General features: G+C 45.7%; 1 protein-coding gene across 1 annotated transcript in view; it reads right to left on the reverse strand.

Annotated features, from left to right (window-relative positions):
* LOC309548495 (hydroperoxide isomerase ALOXE3-like) overlaps positions 1-16,283 on the reverse strand; it is a gene marked incomplete at its 5' end in the record, with an annotated part of 230,524 nt that extends 214,241 nt beyond the window's left edge. Inside the window, one exon of the mRNA XM_082248442.1 lies at positions 16,143-16,283. Coding sequence (XP_082104568.1) covers positions 16,143-16,283 — 141 coding nt within the window. The remainder of the gene's footprint in view (positions 1-16,142) is intronic.
* Between the last annotated feature and the right edge of the window lie 2,371 nt (positions 16,284-18,654).

The following is an 18,654-nucleotide window of genomic DNA, read 5'->3' on the forward strand; positions in this document are numbered from 1 at the left end:
ATGTGGAGGACGATGAGGTCCTCGACCCCACATGGAATGAAGGTCATGCAGGTGACCTGAGTAGTTTGGAGGAAGAGGCGGCGGTCGCACAGAGCCACCAGCACAGCAGAAGAGGGAGCAGGGTGCAGAAGCAGGGCGGCCGTGCCCTAGACACTAAGCCTGCTACTGCCCAACGCAGCAAGGGACGGAGTGCACCAAAGCCAGCTCAACGGAGTTCTCTAGCGTGGAAGTTCTTCAGAAAATGTGCTGATGACAGGACACGAGTGGTTTGCACCCTGTGCAATCAGAACCTGAAGCGAGGCATAAACCTTCTCAACCTGAGCACAACCTGCATGATGAGGCATCTAAGTGCAAAGCAAGAGCTGCAGTGGAGTAGACACCTTCAAAACCAAGAAAGGTCTCTGGCTCCTCCTGCTTCCTCTTCTGCTGCAGTCTCGGCCTCTTCATCCACCTCTGTAGTGATACCAGCACCTGCCACCCCGCAAACAGACGATCTGTCAGCAACACCACCACCTGGGTCACCAACCATCTCCACAATGTCCCGTGGAAGCGTTAAGTTTTCCATCTCCCAAACACTTCAGAGGAAGAGGAAGTACCCCGCTACCCACCCGCGATCCCTGGCCCTGAATGCCAGCATTTCAAAATTCTTGGCCTTTGAAATGCTGTCATTCCGTCTGGTGGAGACGCACAGTTTTAAAAGCCTTATGTCGGTGGCTATCCCACAGTACGTCGTGCCTAGCCGCCACTACTTTTACAGGCAAACCATCCCTTCCCTGCACAACCAAGTGGGGGAAAAAATCAGGTGTGCACTGCGCAACGCCACCTGTGCCAAGGTCCACCTAACTACGGATACGTGGACAAGTAAGCACGTCATATCTCCCTAACAGCACACTGGGTAAATCCATATAATTGTGATCACATATATGGGGAAAGAAACATTTATTTCATATTAAAATCCGAACCTTAAAATCCGAATCTTAAAAATAACTGGGTAAATGCAGTGGCGGATGGGCCTGAGGCGGATAGCAGTTTGGAGCATGTCCTTCCACCACCGAGGATTGCAGGGCACTTCAGTTTGCCTCCTGTTCCTAACGCCTCCTACTCCGCTTCCTTATCCTTTACCGCCTCCTCATCCGGTCAGCGTAACACCTTCACCACCAACTTCAGCACAGCCAGGGGTAAACGACAGCAGGCAGTTTTAAAACTTGCCTGTTTGGGGGAAAAACCACACACCGCGCAGGTGTTGTGGAGGAGCATGGAACAGCAGACAAATGAGTGGTTGCTGCCAGCGAGCCTCAAGCCCGGCCTGGTGGTGTGCGATAACGGGCGAAATCTCATAGCAGCTCTGGGCCTAGCCGGTTTGACGCACATCCCTTGCCTGGCGCATGTGCTGAATTTGGTGGTGCAGAGGTTCCTTAAAAATTCCCCCGATATGTCAGAGCTGCTGCAGAAAGTGCGGGCCGTCTGTGCGCACTTTCGGTGTTCTCACCCTGCTGCTGCTCGCCTGTCAGCAGCGTAACTTTGGCCTTCCCGCTCACCGCCTCATATGTGACGTGCCCACAAGGTGGAACTCCACTTTGCACATGCTGGAAAGACTGTGTGAGCAGCAGCAGGCCATAGTGGAGTTTCAGCTGCAGCACGCACGCGTGAGTCGCTCTGCGGAACAGCACCACTTAACCACCAATAACTGGGCCTCCATGCGAGACCTGTGTGCCTTGTTGCGCTGTTTTGAGTACTCCACCAACCTGGCCAGTGCCGATGACGCCGTTGTCAGCTTAACTATCCCACTTCTATGCCTCCTTCAAAAAACGATTTGGGCGATGATGGAAGAGGATGTGGCACAGGATGAGGAGGAGGAGGATGAAGAGGTAACATTTCCAAGGCTTTCAGGGCAGTCATTCGCAAGTGGCTCCGAGGGTGGGTTCCTGCACCCACAAACGCCAGGGACACAATTGTCCAGCAGGGGCACAGTTCTGGAGGATGAGGAGGAGGAGATGGAGGAGGAGATGGAACCATGTTCACAGCAGGGTGGCACCCAGGCCAGCTCATGGACATCACTGGTGCGTGGCTGGGGGGATACAGAGGACACAGACGATACACCTCCCACAGAGGACAGCCTTTCGTTGCCTCTGGGCAGCCTGGCACACATGAGCGATTACATGCTGCAGTGTCTCCACAACGACTGCCGAGTTGCCCACATTCTAACTTGTGCTGATTACTGGGTGGCCACGCTGCTGGATCCCCGTTACAAGGACAACATACCGTCCTTAATTCACTCACTGGAGCGCGATCGCAAGATGCGCGAGTACAAGCGCACGCTGGTAGACGCGATGCTGCTGGCATTCCCACCTGACAGCGGGGCCACAGTGGAAGCACAAGGTCAAGGCAGAGGAGGAGGAGGAAGAGGTCGCCAACGCAACCAGGGCACAGCCAGCACCTCAGAAGGCAGGGTTAGCATGGCCGAAATGTGGAAAAGCTTTGTCAGCACGCCACAACAAACGGCAGCATCAGCAGCTCATATGGATCATCTTAGCAGGAGGCAGCATTTCACCAACATGGTGGAGCAGTATGTGTGCACACGCCTACATGTAGTGAATGACGGGTCTGCCCCCTTCAACTTCTGGGTCTCCAAATTGGGCACATGGCCTGAGCTTGCCCTTTACGCCTTGGAGGTGCTGGCGTGCCCTGGAGTCAGTGTATTATCTGAACGTGTATTTATCATGGCTGGGGGGGTTATCACAGACAAGCGCAGTCGCCTGTCCAGAGACAATGTGGACAAGCTCACGTTCATTAAAATGAACCAGGCATGGATCCCACAGGACTTTTCCGTACCTTGTGCAGAATAGAGATGGATACCGACCTTACCCAGCCATTGTTCTATTTTTGATCTTTCTCACTCTTTTGGGGTGTTCCCTCATTTAAAATGACTGAAAAAAAGCAGTGTTGGCTACCTCGTCCTCCTCCACCGCCGCTTCCACCTACACCGCCACATCCACCACCACCTCAACCTCCCTCCTACTCCATAGGGGCCTCGTCCTTCACAGATGAAGAAAATTGGTTTTATTTTTCTGTTTTTTTTGTTTTAAGTTATTTCCCTATCCACATTTGTTTGCAGAGCACTTGCCATGCTCTTAACTATGTTTTGCTGCCATTTGCAGCACTCTAGCCCTTTCCATTGGTGTTTTAGAGCCATTTTAGTGCCTGAAAGTTCGGGTCCCCATTGACTTCAATGGGGTTCGGTGTCCGGGTAAAGTTCGGAAAAAGTCCGGGACACGGACCCGGACTTTTTTTTCAAGTTCGGCCGAACCCGCCGAACATGGACATCCAGGTGTCCGCTCAACTCTAGTCCCCATGCCTCAACGATGCCACCACCAACCGGATGGATTCCATCCTGGACTTCTTTACCCGCACAAAGCGGTTAAGAGACTTCAAATCCAGAATTGGACGCACCTTGCCTTCTTTTCTGGGCACCGTGAACAGGTTGAAGAAAAACCCGCGAAACCTTTCCCGTGAAGGAACGGGTACAATGACTCCTTGGGCAAGCAGATCGTGCACTGCCCCCATGAGATCCCTGAGACGATTGGGGGACAGCTGGAGATTGGACGGGAAGAATCTGTCTGCGGGGCGAGATCGAAACTCGATCTTGTACCCTGAACGAATGAGCTCGTGAACCCACCTGTCCTGAATGCTGGACGACCAGGGTTTCTGAAAACAATGCAGACGTCCCCCACCCCGACATCGGGTGAGGGCATCCCTTCAGGAAGAGGTGGACTGGGCCGCCGAGCCAAACTGACCGGCTTTTGGCTTACCCGATCACGTTTTTTTTGTGGCCCCTGGAAGGTCGGAAGGGTCTACCCTTCTCCTGCGTCCCAAAGGCACGAAAGGAATTATGCTGAGTCTTGAAGGAGGGCGCCCGCCGCGTGCAGGGGGGCTTACCCTTTGTGACCTGGGGCAACAGAGTACTCTTACCTCCCGTGAGCCCCTTAATCAACTCATCAAGAGTATCCCCAAAAATACAAGCCCCCACATAAGGGACCTCAGATACCGTCTTTTTGGACGCGTGGTCAGCCGACCATCTCTTCAACCAGGTAACGCGACGGATCTCGACCCCTACCGCAGACAACCGGCGACCAACGGGGCCTCGTCCAAGGCTGCGTCAAGAACATCCCTGTCAGGATGGCATGTGGAGCCTGACTAATAGAGAGAACTCTCACCTGATGAAAGGCTGCGGTAGCAGAGTTGGATGCCGGATGGACACTAAGGTAAGTACCCTGATAAGGACACAGGTTCACCTAAGGCGCGGAGTCTAAGTGTTAGCTGGTTTTCACCAGAGCCCCTAGTGGTGGGGATGGACTACGCTGCAAGCTAGCACTAGGTCACGGTCCCCAGGATCACCCAGCCAGGCAGAGTGCAGGTTCCGGTCCAGAAGCGGAGAAGCAGACAAGGGATAACAAAAAGAGTAGTCAGACGAGGTCAAGAGGAAGCCGGGTCAAATAATCAGGAACAACAGGATCACAAGGAAGAGCTGAAGATAACACAGCAATTACCTGGAGTGACTGCTGTGTTTAAATAGGCCATTTTGGCGCCAATTTAGAGCCTCAAACTATTGCAAGGTAGCCTCAAACTATTGCAAGGTAGCCTCAAACTATTGCAAGGTAGCCTTGAGCTATTGCAAGGTAGCCTCGAGCTATTCAAGGCACCTCTTCGTATGCGCATAGGCATTCACTGGTTTGCGGCGCCAGTGCGCCTGCACATGGCAGTAGATCCCTAAAAATCCCAGTCTGGGTGATCTGATCCACCATGGCAAGGGCAGGCGGAGAGGCTGACTCAGCCGCCAGAGTGCTGCGAAGCACCTTGGACCATGCCGTGAGGGCCTGAGAGGCCATCACCGAGGCAAACACATGTTTTAACAGGGAACCCGCCACCAGATAAATGTGACAGGTGAGTGCTTCCACACGCCTATTAGCCGGATCCCTGAATACCAGGGTATCCTCTACTGGCATCAAGGTGGATTTACTCAGCCTAGACACAGTGTGATCCACTTTTGGGGACACCGTCCAACGTTTGTCTACTGCCTCCAAAAATGGATAGCGCAGGGAAAAACGCTTAGGCACCACCAACATGTGCTTAATGTGCCGCCACTGGCCATTCACAATCTTGTGAAATTAGTCAGGGCAGGGAAAATGTGTTCTTTGCTATGAAGGCCAGTTATAGGTGGGGGCAGAGGCCATTTTCTTTGTTGTATATGTGTACTGGTGAGTGGACATACTGGGTGCCTTTGCTGTAATACTATCAGCTGGGCTTCCATTATGCCCCCAATTACCTTTCAGGAGGGATGGGCCACCTCCAGGCTCACCTGCCCCCTATCTATCCATTAGCTTGCATGTGCTCCCACTGTGGAGACTCTTTAAAATTCATTAGAGTTAGGACTGCAGGTAACAGGGAGCCTTGACGTGGCCCTGCAGCTTTCACATGAGTTTGCAAATGTGTGCTAACTAAACCCCTGTATTGACGCAAACTGTTAGACAGGCCAATTTGGTTGGTAAGCAGACTGGTTGGCAAATTGAACTGGGAATTTTATCTTTGTTTGTTTCATGTGCGTTGCCCTTCCATGTGTTCTTTGCTATGAAGGCCAGTTATAGGTGGGGGCAGAGGCCATTTTCTTTGTTGTATATGTGTACTGGTGAGTGGACATACTGGGTGCCTTTGCTGTAATACTATCAGCTGGGCTTCCATTATGCCCCCAATTACCTTTCAGGAGGGATGGGCCACCTCCAGGCTCACCTGCCCCCTATCTATCCATTAGCTTGCATGTGCTCCCACTGTGGAGACTCTTTAAAATTCATTAGAGTTAGGACTGCAGGTAACAGGGAGCCTTGACGTGGCCCTGCAGCTTTCACATGCGTTTGCAAATGTGTGCTAACTAAACCCCTGTATTGACGCAAACTGTTAGACAGGCCAATTTGGTTGGTAAGCAGACTGGTTGGCAAATTGAACTGGGAATTTTATCTTTGTTTGTTTCAGGGAAAAGCCTGACCTGACTTCGGGGGCCTTTGGAACCTGAAAGCGGACCGCTTACTCGACTGAGATGGCTCATCGTCAAGATTGAGAGTTTCTTTAATGGCGCTAATGAGAGCATCCATCATAGCGCGTTCCCGCGCTACAGAGGAGGAAGATTCCTCCTCCCCCTCAGAAGCGGAGGACCGGGACCCCTCAGGAGGGCCATCGTCCGTGGCAACCATTTCGGGCTCAGAGTCAGAAGACTGCGAGGGCACAGGCCGTTTATTTGGAGGATCGTTCCGACATCAGCAGATCCACCTTGGATGCCAAAGTCGCAAGAGCAGCAGATATAGAGGCCATGGAAGAGGTTTCAGGGGGACCCGAAGCCTCCAACAGGTCTGCAGGGAATTAGTTGTCCTGGGAGTCCATTTTTGCCATAAAAATTAAAAGGCCCCAGGGACAAGGGGGTATCAGTACTCACCAGTCCAGGAAGCGGGCACCGCTCTGATACAGGAGATGGGAGACCTACGGGAGACCTCCCACCCTAAGTGGGGGTGCCGTCAGCCAAGGAGGGATACTGGCAACACGCGGGCCTTCTTGGGTTGAGACACCCTATGCGAAGACGCAGCTCCGCAGGCTCGTCACCATTCCGAGGGGCACTGTCATTGCGAGGTCTGGGCGTACAAGTAACCTGCAACGCTCGTTGGCAGGCTGGGACTCCATAAGAAACTATATTACCCAGTACGAGGCCCAGCTCTGCAGTCACTTGTAGTTCTCCAGGAAAAGAATCCCTGACTAACTAGTGATAGTGAGAGAAATAAAAATCTATTGTGCAAAGAAAAAACACATGATTTCAGAAAAAAATATAAAGAAAACCGAGACACAAGGTCCCGGCCAGGAAGACCTAACCTGCTCCTAAGCTAGGCAGCATAAAACTGAGGTAATATCAGATTGGATTCAGGATAATGGCTGAGGAATGGCCCTCTAGTGGCGTGCCGAGGTCAAAAAAGTTTTTTCGTATTAACCTAATAATCAATAATCTGCCTAGCCTTGCTCCTGCAGAGGACGCCATTACCCCATTAGTGAAGGCTAATACCATTGGGCGGCGACTGTCAGAGGATGTAAGAGAAAAATATGTTCATTTTCTTTCCACATTTTCCAAAATTTTGTGGAAAAAAATGACACGTTCAAAAGACTCATTATGCCTCCTAGAATATACGTTGGGGTGTTTGCTTTCCAAAATGGGGTCATTTTGTGGGTAATTATATTGTCCTGGTGCTCCAGGGCCTTCAGAAGTGTGATAGGTCATTAGGAAATTATATGGGTAATTTATGCTGCTAGAACACCTGACGGTGCTCCTTGCATGTTGGGCCTCTGTATGTGGCCAGGTTGTGTAAAAGTCTCACACATGTGGTATTGCCAAACTCAGGAGGAGTAGCAGAATGTATTTTGGGGTGTAATTGCAAGTATGCATATACTGTGTGTGAGAAATAATTTGTTATTATGACAATTTTGTGTAAAAAAATATATATATATATATTTTTTCATTTTCCCAAGAATTTTGGGAAAAAATTACAACTTCAAAAAACTCACAATGCCTCTAACTAAATACCATGGAATGTCTACTTTCCAAAAAGGGGGTCATTTGGGGGGTATTTGTACTGTCCTGACATTTCAGGGGTTCAAGAAATTAGATAGGCCATCGGTACATCAGGTGTGATTAGATGTGATCAATTTTCAATGATCTCCACCATAGCTTGTAGACTCTATAACTTTCACACAGACTAAATAATATCCACTAATTTGGGTTATTTTTACCAAAGATATGTAGCAGTATAAATTTTGGCCCAAATTTATGAAAAAAAAAACTTATTTGCAAATTTTTATAATCGAAACTAAAACAAAATGTTTTTTTTTTTCAAAATTTTTGCTCTTTTTTCACTTGTATTGCAAAAAATAAAAAACCCAGTGGTGATTAACCGCTTCCATACAGAGCAGTTAGACCCCCTTCCTGCCCAGACCAATTTTCAGCTTTCAGCACTCTCACGCTTTGAATGACAATTGCTGAGTCATGCTACACTGTAACCAAACAAAATTTTTATCATTTTTTTCACACAAATAGAGCTTTCTTTTGGTGGTATTTGATCACAACTGGGGTTTTTTTTTCATGATATAAGAAAAAAAAGAGCAAAAATTTTGAAAAAAAAACACTTTTTTTTAGTTTCTATTATAAAATTTTGCAAAAAATTATTTTTTCTTCATACATTTGGGCCAAAATTTATACTTCTACATATCTCTGGTAAAATTAACCCAAATTAGTGTATATTATTTAGTATGTGTGAAAGTTATTGAGTCTAGAAGCTATGGTACCAATTACTGAAAATTGATCACACCAGATGTACTGATGGCCTATCTCCTTTCTTGAGGCCCTGAAATGACAGGATAGTACAAATACCCCCCAAATGACCCCTTTTTGTAAAGTAGACAGTCCAAGGTATTTAGTAAGAGGCATGGTGAGTTTTTTGAAGTTATAATTTTTTCCCACAATTCTTGGGAAAATGAAGAAAAAAAATGTTTTTTCTTTTTTTTCCCAAAACGTTGTAAATTTATAAGCCATTTCTAACACATAGCATGTACACAGCAAAAATGACACCCCAAAATTCATTCTGCTACTCCTTCTGAGTATGGTGATACCACATGTGTGAGACTTTTACACAGCCTGGCCACAAAAAGAGACTCCACGTCCAAGTAGCACCATAAGGCGTTTTAGGAGCATAAATACACATAAAACTTTCTTACTACCTATCACACTTTTCAAGGCCCTAGAGCACCAATACAACGAAAAGTCCACAAAATGACCCCATTTTGGAAAGCAAACACTCCAACGTATATTCTATGAGGCATTATGAGTCCTTTGAACATGTAATTTTTTTCCACAAGTTTTTGGAAAATGTGGGAAAAAAATAAAAACTTTTTTTTTTACACACAAAGTTGTCAATTTATAGGATATTCCTAACACATAGCATGTACATAGCAAAAATGACACCCCAAAATACATTCTGCCACTCCTCCTGAGTATGGCAATACCACATGTGTGAGACTTTTTCACAGCCTAGCCATATAGAGGGGCCCAACATTCAAGGAGCACCATCATGCATCCTAGCCACTTGCCTAGGCCTATTTTTGACATTTGGTGTTTACAAGCTAAAATCAGTTGTTTTTGCTAGAAAACTACTTAGAACCCCAAAACATTATATATATATTTTTTTTAGCAGAGACCCTAGAGAATAAAATGGAGATTATTGCAATATTTTTTATCACACCGTATTTGCGCAGCGGTCTTCCAAACGCAATTTTTTTGGAAAAAATTCACTTTTTTTTAATAAAAAAATAAGAAACCAGTAAAGTTAGCCCGATTTTTTTCCATAATGTGAAAGATAATGTTATGCCGAGTAAATAGATGCCCAACATGTCATGCTTCAAAATTGCGCACGCTCACAGAATGGTGACAAACTTTGGTACTTAAAAATCCACATAGGCGACAAATTTCTACAGGTTGCTATCTTAGAGTTACAGAGGAGGTCTAGGGCTCAAATTATTGCTCTTGCTCTAACGATCGCGACGATACCTCACATGTGTAGTTTGAACACTGTTTACATATGTGGGTGGGGTTTCCGTATGCGTTCGCTTCTGCGCGCGAGCTCACGGGGACAGGGCGCTTTCATTATTTTTCTTTTTCTTTTTTTTTTACTATTTATTTTATTTATTATTTTTTATTTTTACACTGTTTTTTAAAGAAAAAAAAAAATTATCATTTTTATTTCTATTACAAGAAATGTAAACATTACTTGTAATAGAAAAAGGCACGACAGGACCTCTTTTTTGTGAGATCTGGGGTCAAAAAGTCCTCAGATCTCACAAGTACACTAAAAGATAGAAAAAAAAATAAATAAATAAAAAAAAAATTAAACAAAATGAAAAAAAAAAAAGGGACCTTTAAACTGGTTGAAAGGCAACGACGTTTGCCGTAGCTCCGGTCCTCCAAGACCATAGAGTCGAGTGAGGGCAAGCTTGCCTTCACTCGACATCCTGTCTGTGAGGATCCGGGACCGGATAGTTTTCCCCGCTGCCGGCGGGTCCGGTAAGCAGGGAAAAGGACCAGAATGCGGCGGGAGGGGGGGGGGCACCTATTCCGCCACCCCGGAAGGGTCATCCCGTGGCGAATCCGCCGCTAGGACCACCCTTATCAGAAAGCCAACCGTCCACCGTTTAAAAAAATACCAGGGTTATGGCAGCTATCTGCTGCCATAACACCGGTATTTAGGTTTAAACGGAGGACGTATATAAACCTTTTTGGACTTAGACATGGTGGCTGTATGAAGGGTGACAGGTACTCGGGTACTTTGCTGGGCAGGTGACAGGCAGGTGACAGGTACTCTGGTACTGATGATCAAGTGGCAGGTACTCGAGTACTCCGATAGGCAGGTGACAGGTACTCGGGTACTCTTATGGGCAGGTGACAGGCAGGTGATAGGTACTGATGAGTAGTACTGATACTGATAGGTGATACTGATACTGTACTGATGGGTACGGATGATCAGTACTGATACTGATAGGTGATAGGTACTGATGGGTACTGATGAGTAGTGATGGGTACTGATGAGCAGGTGGCAAGTACTCGGGTACTTCAGGTGTCAGGTACTCTGATGAGCAGGTGGAAGGTACTCGGGTACTCTGATGGGTAGGTGACAGGTACTCCGATGACGGGTACTCGGGTACTCCGGTGATTGGTACTCAAAGTACCCGAGTACCCGTCATCAGAGTACCCGAGTACCCATCATCAGAGTACCCGAGTACCTGTCACCAGCCCATCAGAGTACCCGAGTACCTGTCATCAGAGTACCCGAGTACCTGTCACCAGCTCATCAGAGTACCCGAGTACCTGTCATCAGAGTACCTGATGGGCTGGTGACAGGTACTCGGGTACTTTGATGGGTTAGTGACAGGTGCTCTTTATTGGGGGGGGGGGGCAATCAGTGCGTTTGGGGTGCACTGTAATTGGTAACTAGCTGTTACCACAATATCCTCTTCACACAGGATCAGTGTGTGAGGAGGAGAACACGGTGACAGCTAGTTACCTGTTCTCTGTTGACATTTGTGACCGGCTGTGATTGGACACAGCCGGTCACGTGGTAAAGAGCCAATTTCATTGGCTCTTTACCTAGATCGGGGATGGGCTCTGTCCGAGGGACGAGCCTCGTCCCCGATCACCGCGCTGCGCGCCCCCGGGGGGCGCGCATTGAGGAAGGAACGAGCGGCTCCTACTGGAGCCGCTAATGTGATCGGCTGTGATTGACACAGCTGATCACGTGGTAAACAGCCAATTTCATTGGCTGTTTACCTTGATCGGGGTTGGGCTCAGTCCGAGGGACGAGCCTAACCCCCGATTGCCGCGCTGCGCGCCCACGGGGGCGCGCAGTAGCGGCGAGACCGGGCGGACGTCATACGACGGCCGCCCGGATCGAGAAAGGATTCCTGCCGACGTCATTTTATAATGGCGCGGTAGGGAAGGGGTTAAATACTACCAAAAGAAAGCTCTATTTGTGTGGAAAAAAAAAATGATAAAAATTTGATTGGGTACAGCATTGCATGATTGAGTAATTATCATTCAAATTGTGAGAGTGCTGAAATCTGAAAATTGGTCTGGGCAGGAAGGGGATGTAACTGCCCAGACCAATATGGAAGTGGTTAATGTGTGTGTGCACATGGAAGTGTTTTTACATTTATTTTTTTAAAAATCCACATAGGCGACAAATTTCTACAGGTTGCTATCTTAGAGTTACAGAGGAGGTCTAGGGCTCAAATTATTGCTCTTGCTCTAACGATCGCGACGATACCTCACATGTGTAGTTTGAACACTGTTTACATATGTGGGTGGGGTTTCCGTATGCGTTCGCTTCTGCGCGCGAGCTCACGGGGACAGGGCGCTTTCATTATTTTTCTTTTTCTTTTTTTTTTACTATTTATTTTATTTATTATTTTTTATTTTTACACTGTTTTTTAAAGAAAAAAAAAAATTATCATTTTTATTTCTATTACAAGAAATGTAAACATTACTTGTAATAGAAAAAGGCACGACAGGACCTCTTTTTTGTGAGATCTGGGGTCAAAAAGTCCTCAGATCTCACAAGTACACTAAAAGATAGAAAAAAAAATAAATAAATAAAAAAAAAATTAAACAAAATGAAAAAAAAAAAAGGGACCTTTAAACTGGTTGAAAGGCAACGACGTTTGCCGTAGCTCCGGTCCTCCAAGACCATAGAGTCGAGTGAGGGCAAGCTTGCCTTCACTCGACATCCTGTCTGTGAGGATCCGGGACCGGATAGTTTTCCCCGCTGCCGGCGGGTCCGGTAAGCAGGGAAAAGGACCAGAATGCGGCGGGAGGGGGGGGGGCACCTATTCCGCCACCCCGGAAGGGTCATCCCGTGGCGAATCCGCCGCTAGGACCACCCTTATCAGAAAGCCAACCGTCCACCGTTTAAAAAAATACCAGGGTTATGGCAGCTATCTGCTGCCATAACACCGGTATTTAGGTTTAAACGGAGGACGTATATAAACCTTTTTGGACTTAGACATGGTGGCTGTATGAAGGGTGACAGGTACTCGGGTACTTTGCTGGGCAGGTGACAGGCAGGTGACAGGTACTCTGGTACTGATGATCAAGTGGCAGGTACTCGAGTACTCCGATAGGCAGGTGACAGGTACTCGGGTACTCTTATGGGCAGGTGACAGGCAGGTGATAGGTACTGATGAGTAGTACTGATACTGATAGGTGATACTGATACTGTACTGATGGGTACGGATGATCAGTACTGATACTGATAGGTGATAGGTACTGATGGGTACTGATGAGTAGTGATGGGTACTGATGAGCAGGTGGCAAGTACTCGGGTACTTCAGGTGTCAGGTACTCTGATGAGCAGGTGGAAGGTACTCGGGTACTCTGATGGGTAGGTGACAGGTACTCGGGTACTCCGATGACGGGTACTCGGGTACTCCGGTGATTGGTACTCAAAGTACCCGAGTACCCGTCATCAGAGTACCCGAGTACCCATCATCAGAGTACCCGAGTACCTGTCACCAGCCCATCAGAGTACCCGAGTACCTGTCATCAGAGTACCCGAGTACCTGTCACCAGCTCATCAGAGTACCCGAGTACCTGTCATCAGAGTACCTGATGGGCTGGTGACAGGTACTCGGGTACTTTGATGGGTTAGTGACAGGTGCTCTTTATTGGGGGGGGGGGGGCAATCAGTGCGTTTGGGGTGCACTGTAATTGGTAACTAGCTGTTACCACAATATCCTCTTCACACAGGATCAGTGTGTGAGGAGGAGAACACGGTGACAGCTAGTTACCTGTTCTCTGTTGACATTTGTGACCGGCTGTGATTGGACACAGCCGGTCACGTGGTAAAGAGCCAATTTCATTGGCTCTTTACCTAGATCGGGGATGGGCTCTGTCCGAGGGACGAGCCTCGTCCCCGATCACCGCGCTGCGCGCCCCCGGGGGGCGCGCATTGAGGAAGGAACGAGCGGCTCCTACTGGAGCCGCTAATGTGATCGGCTGTGATTGACACAGCTGATCACGTGGTAAACAGCCAATTTCATTGGCTGTTTACCTTGATCGGGGTTGGGCTCAGTCCGAGGGACGAGCCTAACCCCCGATTGCCGCGCTGCGCGCCCACGGGGGCGCGCAGTAGCGGCGAGACCGGGCGGACGTCATACGACGGCCGCCCGGATCGAGAAAGGATTCCTGCCGACGTCATTTTATAATGGCGCGGTAGGGAAGGGGTTAAATACTACCAAAAGAAAGCTCTATTTGTGTGGAAAAAAAAAATGATAAAAATTTGATTGGGTACAGCATTGCATGATTGAGTAATTATCATTCAAATTGTGAGAGTGCTGAAATCTGAAAATTGGTCTGGGCAGGAAGGGGATGTAACTGCCCAGACCAATATGGAAGTGGTTAATGTGTGTGTGCACATGGAAGTGTTTTTACATTTATTTTTTTAAATATAAAAATGACTGCATTATCACATTCTATTGTTTACTCATGAAGGCCAAACTGTATCTAGAGGAATTAAAGAGTGCAGAGACCTAAGAGGAGGTGACCTGGAAGGCTGCCTGGAGGGACAGCACAACACTTGAGCTATTGTGGACCCACTTATTAGGATAAGAAGGCCATGAGATTCTGATGAATACACAGCTTGAGTGTGAGCACAAGAGAGCACCAGATCTGTTTGGGGAGGTGTACTGTAGTTCACTACGCATGAATTGTTAGAGCATTAAATTTGTTTTGGAGAAAGCACTGCATTGTTAGAGACACTTATGCTGGTTACAAAAGACTTCTTTTAAAGAAAAGAACACGTTGGATGGGTCCTGTTTTTCACTCTGTGGCTTTTATTATATGTTTATTAAACTGAATAATTAGTTGATCATTTATATCAGTTTTTCATGAGATTATGTTCTCTATAGAAGCACAGTATTTATACATATGTGGAGAGAGCAGCATTTATTTAGTTGCATTTTACACAAATATTTGTTATACGCTCAGATCTAAGAAGGGTTATATGGTTTGCAATGCTAGCAGCCTCCAAGAAAAAAAAATTGTAAAACCATGCTAGCAGCCCGAGCAGAGGATGCCCGAGCACAGGATCTCTGTAGTTTCACATGTTTTGTACTATATATTTGTCAAAATGTTAATATCACGAATATATAAGAACACAGATGCAATGTGATCAAGGAAAATTCTAACTGGTTTGCTCTGATACCCAACATACTGTCACCAATACCTACAAACTCATTATTGATTAGATTCCCCACCTACTTTGATTAGGTTTCAAATTAGACTACAAATTCGAATTAGGGTGCTAAACTTTATTGGGGCTTTAGCTAGATACCAATGAGGTACCTCTCTAATAAATGTGTGCCCAACTGGTAGCTGCTTCTTTCATGAAGAATTTTGCTTGCATACAGCCTCTGACAGTGATGTCACTGCTGAAGTTCCAGAGGTGAAGGGCTGGGCTGAAGGTCAGAGATCAGCAAAGGTTGTTTGCTGTGCAGTTCCTCCATTCGGAAAATGTCTTGTATTCTTTGCAACAAATACAAAGCATTCTATGACTGAGCAAGGGGCGTATGAACATAAGATTGTCCCCTTGTACAATCACAGCATACCTTATATTCTTTAAAAAGAATAAAAGAGGTTTTCTGAATGAAGGCGCTAAAAAACGAGAGACCCACTCTGATCGCTGTTCCATAGCAACAACTGTTCGTGGCTATGAGAACCTCAGAGGCTGCATGTAAGTAACATTTTGCAAGAATGAAACAGCAGCTACTAGCAGGCACACATTAGAGATAGCTTACTGGTACCTAGCTAACGATCCAATAAAGTTTTTGCCCACACCTCAGCTTTATTTTTTCAGGTAACTTCTCTGCCCACAGTAGCTCACCAGAATTGTGAAGCATCTCAGAGCTTAAGTGTAAATTCTTAATCCTTCCACTATTACCATAGCAAGAAAGTTTTTTAGAAGAGGTGGTCTATTAGTAAAAAAGACAAGGTATAGTAGTAATAATGACCACTGCATAGTTTACATTAGATAATTGTAGGGAGGCTATAGATGAATTGTGTGCAAGAATAACAATCTTTTTAAAACGGGGGGGGGGGTTGTTGCAGAACTACAAACTTCAGCTGCGTCATTAGATTTTATCTGACGAAACACTCTGAGATTTAATTAGCTAAACACATTTTCCTTACTGCACCATCTTCAAAGATCAATCTGCGACTAGCAACTATGACTATGGTCTTAAATTCCTCCAGTCTGTTCTTCTTGATTGGAAATGTCACTGGGTTTATAGGGTCAGTGATAGCAGCAACCTCTCCACTGCTTAATGATACAGTACTGGATTTGTATCTACACATTCACAAAGATTTTCTTTTTTTTTGTTTAATTTCCAATACCAGCCTCCCTAATGAGTTCCTATACCACCCCCAGGTTCTATAGCAGCTGTGTTGGCTGCTATGGCTGTTGTAATGCCATTGTAACCTATTACAAATACTGTCAGCACTATGTAGTGATACTCACAGCTCCACATATGAAGTTGCACCATTGATGGGGCAGTTGGTGTACTTCACTTTCTCCATGCTCCCCCACAAGGACAATAGAGACATTACTACAGGTGCCAGCAGCCAGGTCAGTCCCCGTCGCTAACTTTAACTTGTACATCTTCAGGATTTCAGGAGATGACTCTTAAGGAAGCAGCTCTGCAAGACACAAGTATGAACAGTCAGCTACAGTATATCTTCCTCTTTTATGCAATTTACAAGTTCACACCTACAACTAATTACAAGATCAGTAGCATGAACCAATCCTGTTTGGACATAGGCTGTATTTTTATATTGAATTATATATACACTAGCAGGCATGTGATGCTGATGAGTGATATTAGTAGAAAATGTTTTATATCTGTTCTGGTAAATGTATACTACTGATATACTCCAGACAAGGAAGTCCGTATACTTGCAGGATTTTCTTTTCTGCCCTGAAATATCCTGTGTCATGAATGGGTTAATGTACTATAACACATATTGATTGGCCAAAAACCCTATTTAGTGTGCTTTGCAGCGCTGTAGCTGATGGGGGTTCTGAGCATGATGTACCGACATGCAGCAGCACCATACACACTTTACATTTACAACCCCGCCTGTAGAGGGGCATTATCTAAAAAAACAGTTTTGATTTTTTAATGGGCCTGAAGGTATATCCCCAATTCCGCATCACTGTCTAAACAAGAGTTAAGCTGCTGATAACGCATCTAAAATATTGGATAAGATAGAACTACATAAAAAGAAGAAACATGTCAACTAGATGGGTTTCCATGAGTTCACTCAGATCGCTGAAGCTATAGAAGGGACAGTTTTCCATGTAGTGACTTTCTCTACAATACAGTCCAGGTCAAAATATTTTTCATCTCAACCTCTCTGTTTCTAAGAGCTTGATAGCCCCTCTAAATTTTTCAGGAAAGGTGGACACTTGGGCTAAGATGCTGGTAGTAAGACAAAGGATCATAGCCAAGTCAGTGCAGTCTAACAAACTCCATTATGGTCGAGTGAGCCAAACTGCCCTTGCAGACCAATCAGGACACTCAAGAAATTAGTGAAATGCAGGTACACTTGGCTTTGCCCATTGAGGTGAACTGGGCACTTGAGGGCATAAAGAGAAAACTGATGTTTTGCTCTTGGAGAGTGAAGGAAGTCAAGGAGCCACAAGACCCAGGGAGAAAATTAGGAAGCGCCAGGTCCCCAGTCTTAAAGCTGCAGAGGAACATAATGGTAGCAAGGATAGGCCTGTAGTCAATCCCTCAACATCAGATCTGTTACCTATGTAATGAAGTAGTTTACCTTCTAGCTTGACAAAAGCACTGCAGGGAAGTCCTCCAGATTATCAAGACAGACGCAGGAAATTGCAGTTCAAAAAAACACCTTGTCATAATTCTACTCTGTTCTGGGTTGTGTAATTGAAACATGACGTCATGAAGAAAAAAAAAAATCTGAATGCATTACTTGGTGTTATGTGGAAAAATATAGCAATGACAGAAAATTCTTGGAAGAAGAGTACCATTAGCAATATGTTATGTGGAGGACATAGTCAGGCAGGATCAGCCAGGTATTTTAGTTGATACAGGGGGGCCAAATTACACAGCACAAGCACTGTGCTGTATGACACGCTTTAAGGGAACAGGATCAATTTTTTTTTAGGTTAACAAATGCTTTAAAAATAAATTCTGCTGTTTGCCCTTTAAAATTAAATAGACGCAAAATAGGTATAATGATTAAGCCCCTCACCTTCATGACATTGTTGAAAAGGGGCGGAGTATGGGTGACCTTAAAATTATGCCCCCCCTGAAAAATGTTCTGCGGATGCCCATGACTGCCTGTAATCTCATGAGATATTATGAGATTACAGTGCTGCCCAGTTTAAAAAGTGAAACCAAAGTTTAAAACAACATGTAATGACATGTTCTGACATGTGATAACTAACGAAATATATATATATATATACATATATATATATATACATATTTCTCTCTCTCTATATATATATATATATGTGTGTGTGTGTATACACCCTGTTCCAAATTATTATGCAAATTCTATTTAAGTGTCACAAAGATTAAATATTTTGTTTTTCAGTTTAATTTATGGATGGCATTGTGTCTCTGGGCTCTTTTGATCACTGAAAACAATCTCGGACACCTGTGATAATTAGATTGCCACACAGCAGTTGGAAAATCTACAATCCCTTCGGGCAGACTGTTATAATAATTTAGCAGCATGTCTCCTACAGACTCAGCAACCACGATATGAGCGTGTATATGAGTGCAGTTTGCAGGTCCTTAAACTGCAGCCCCTTAATGTTAAGGCATTGTACCGTGCTTGAGTATCCTGCTATCACCTTTGTGACTATTCTACAGCTCACAGCTATCTAACACAAGCTGCCTCTAAGCAGCCTAAAGATGCAAACATCAGACAATATATACAACTGACAGACGCTGCCCTTAGTGCTTCCAAAGTAAAAAGAAAATAAAGATATCAAG

This window comes from Pelophylax lessonae (assembly GCF_965119305.1).
Source record: "Pelophylax lessonae genome assembly, chromosome: 2".
In the NCBI taxonomy this organism is placed as follows: Eukaryota; Metazoa; Chordata; class Amphibia; order Anura; family Ranidae; genus Pelophylax; species Pelophylax lessonae.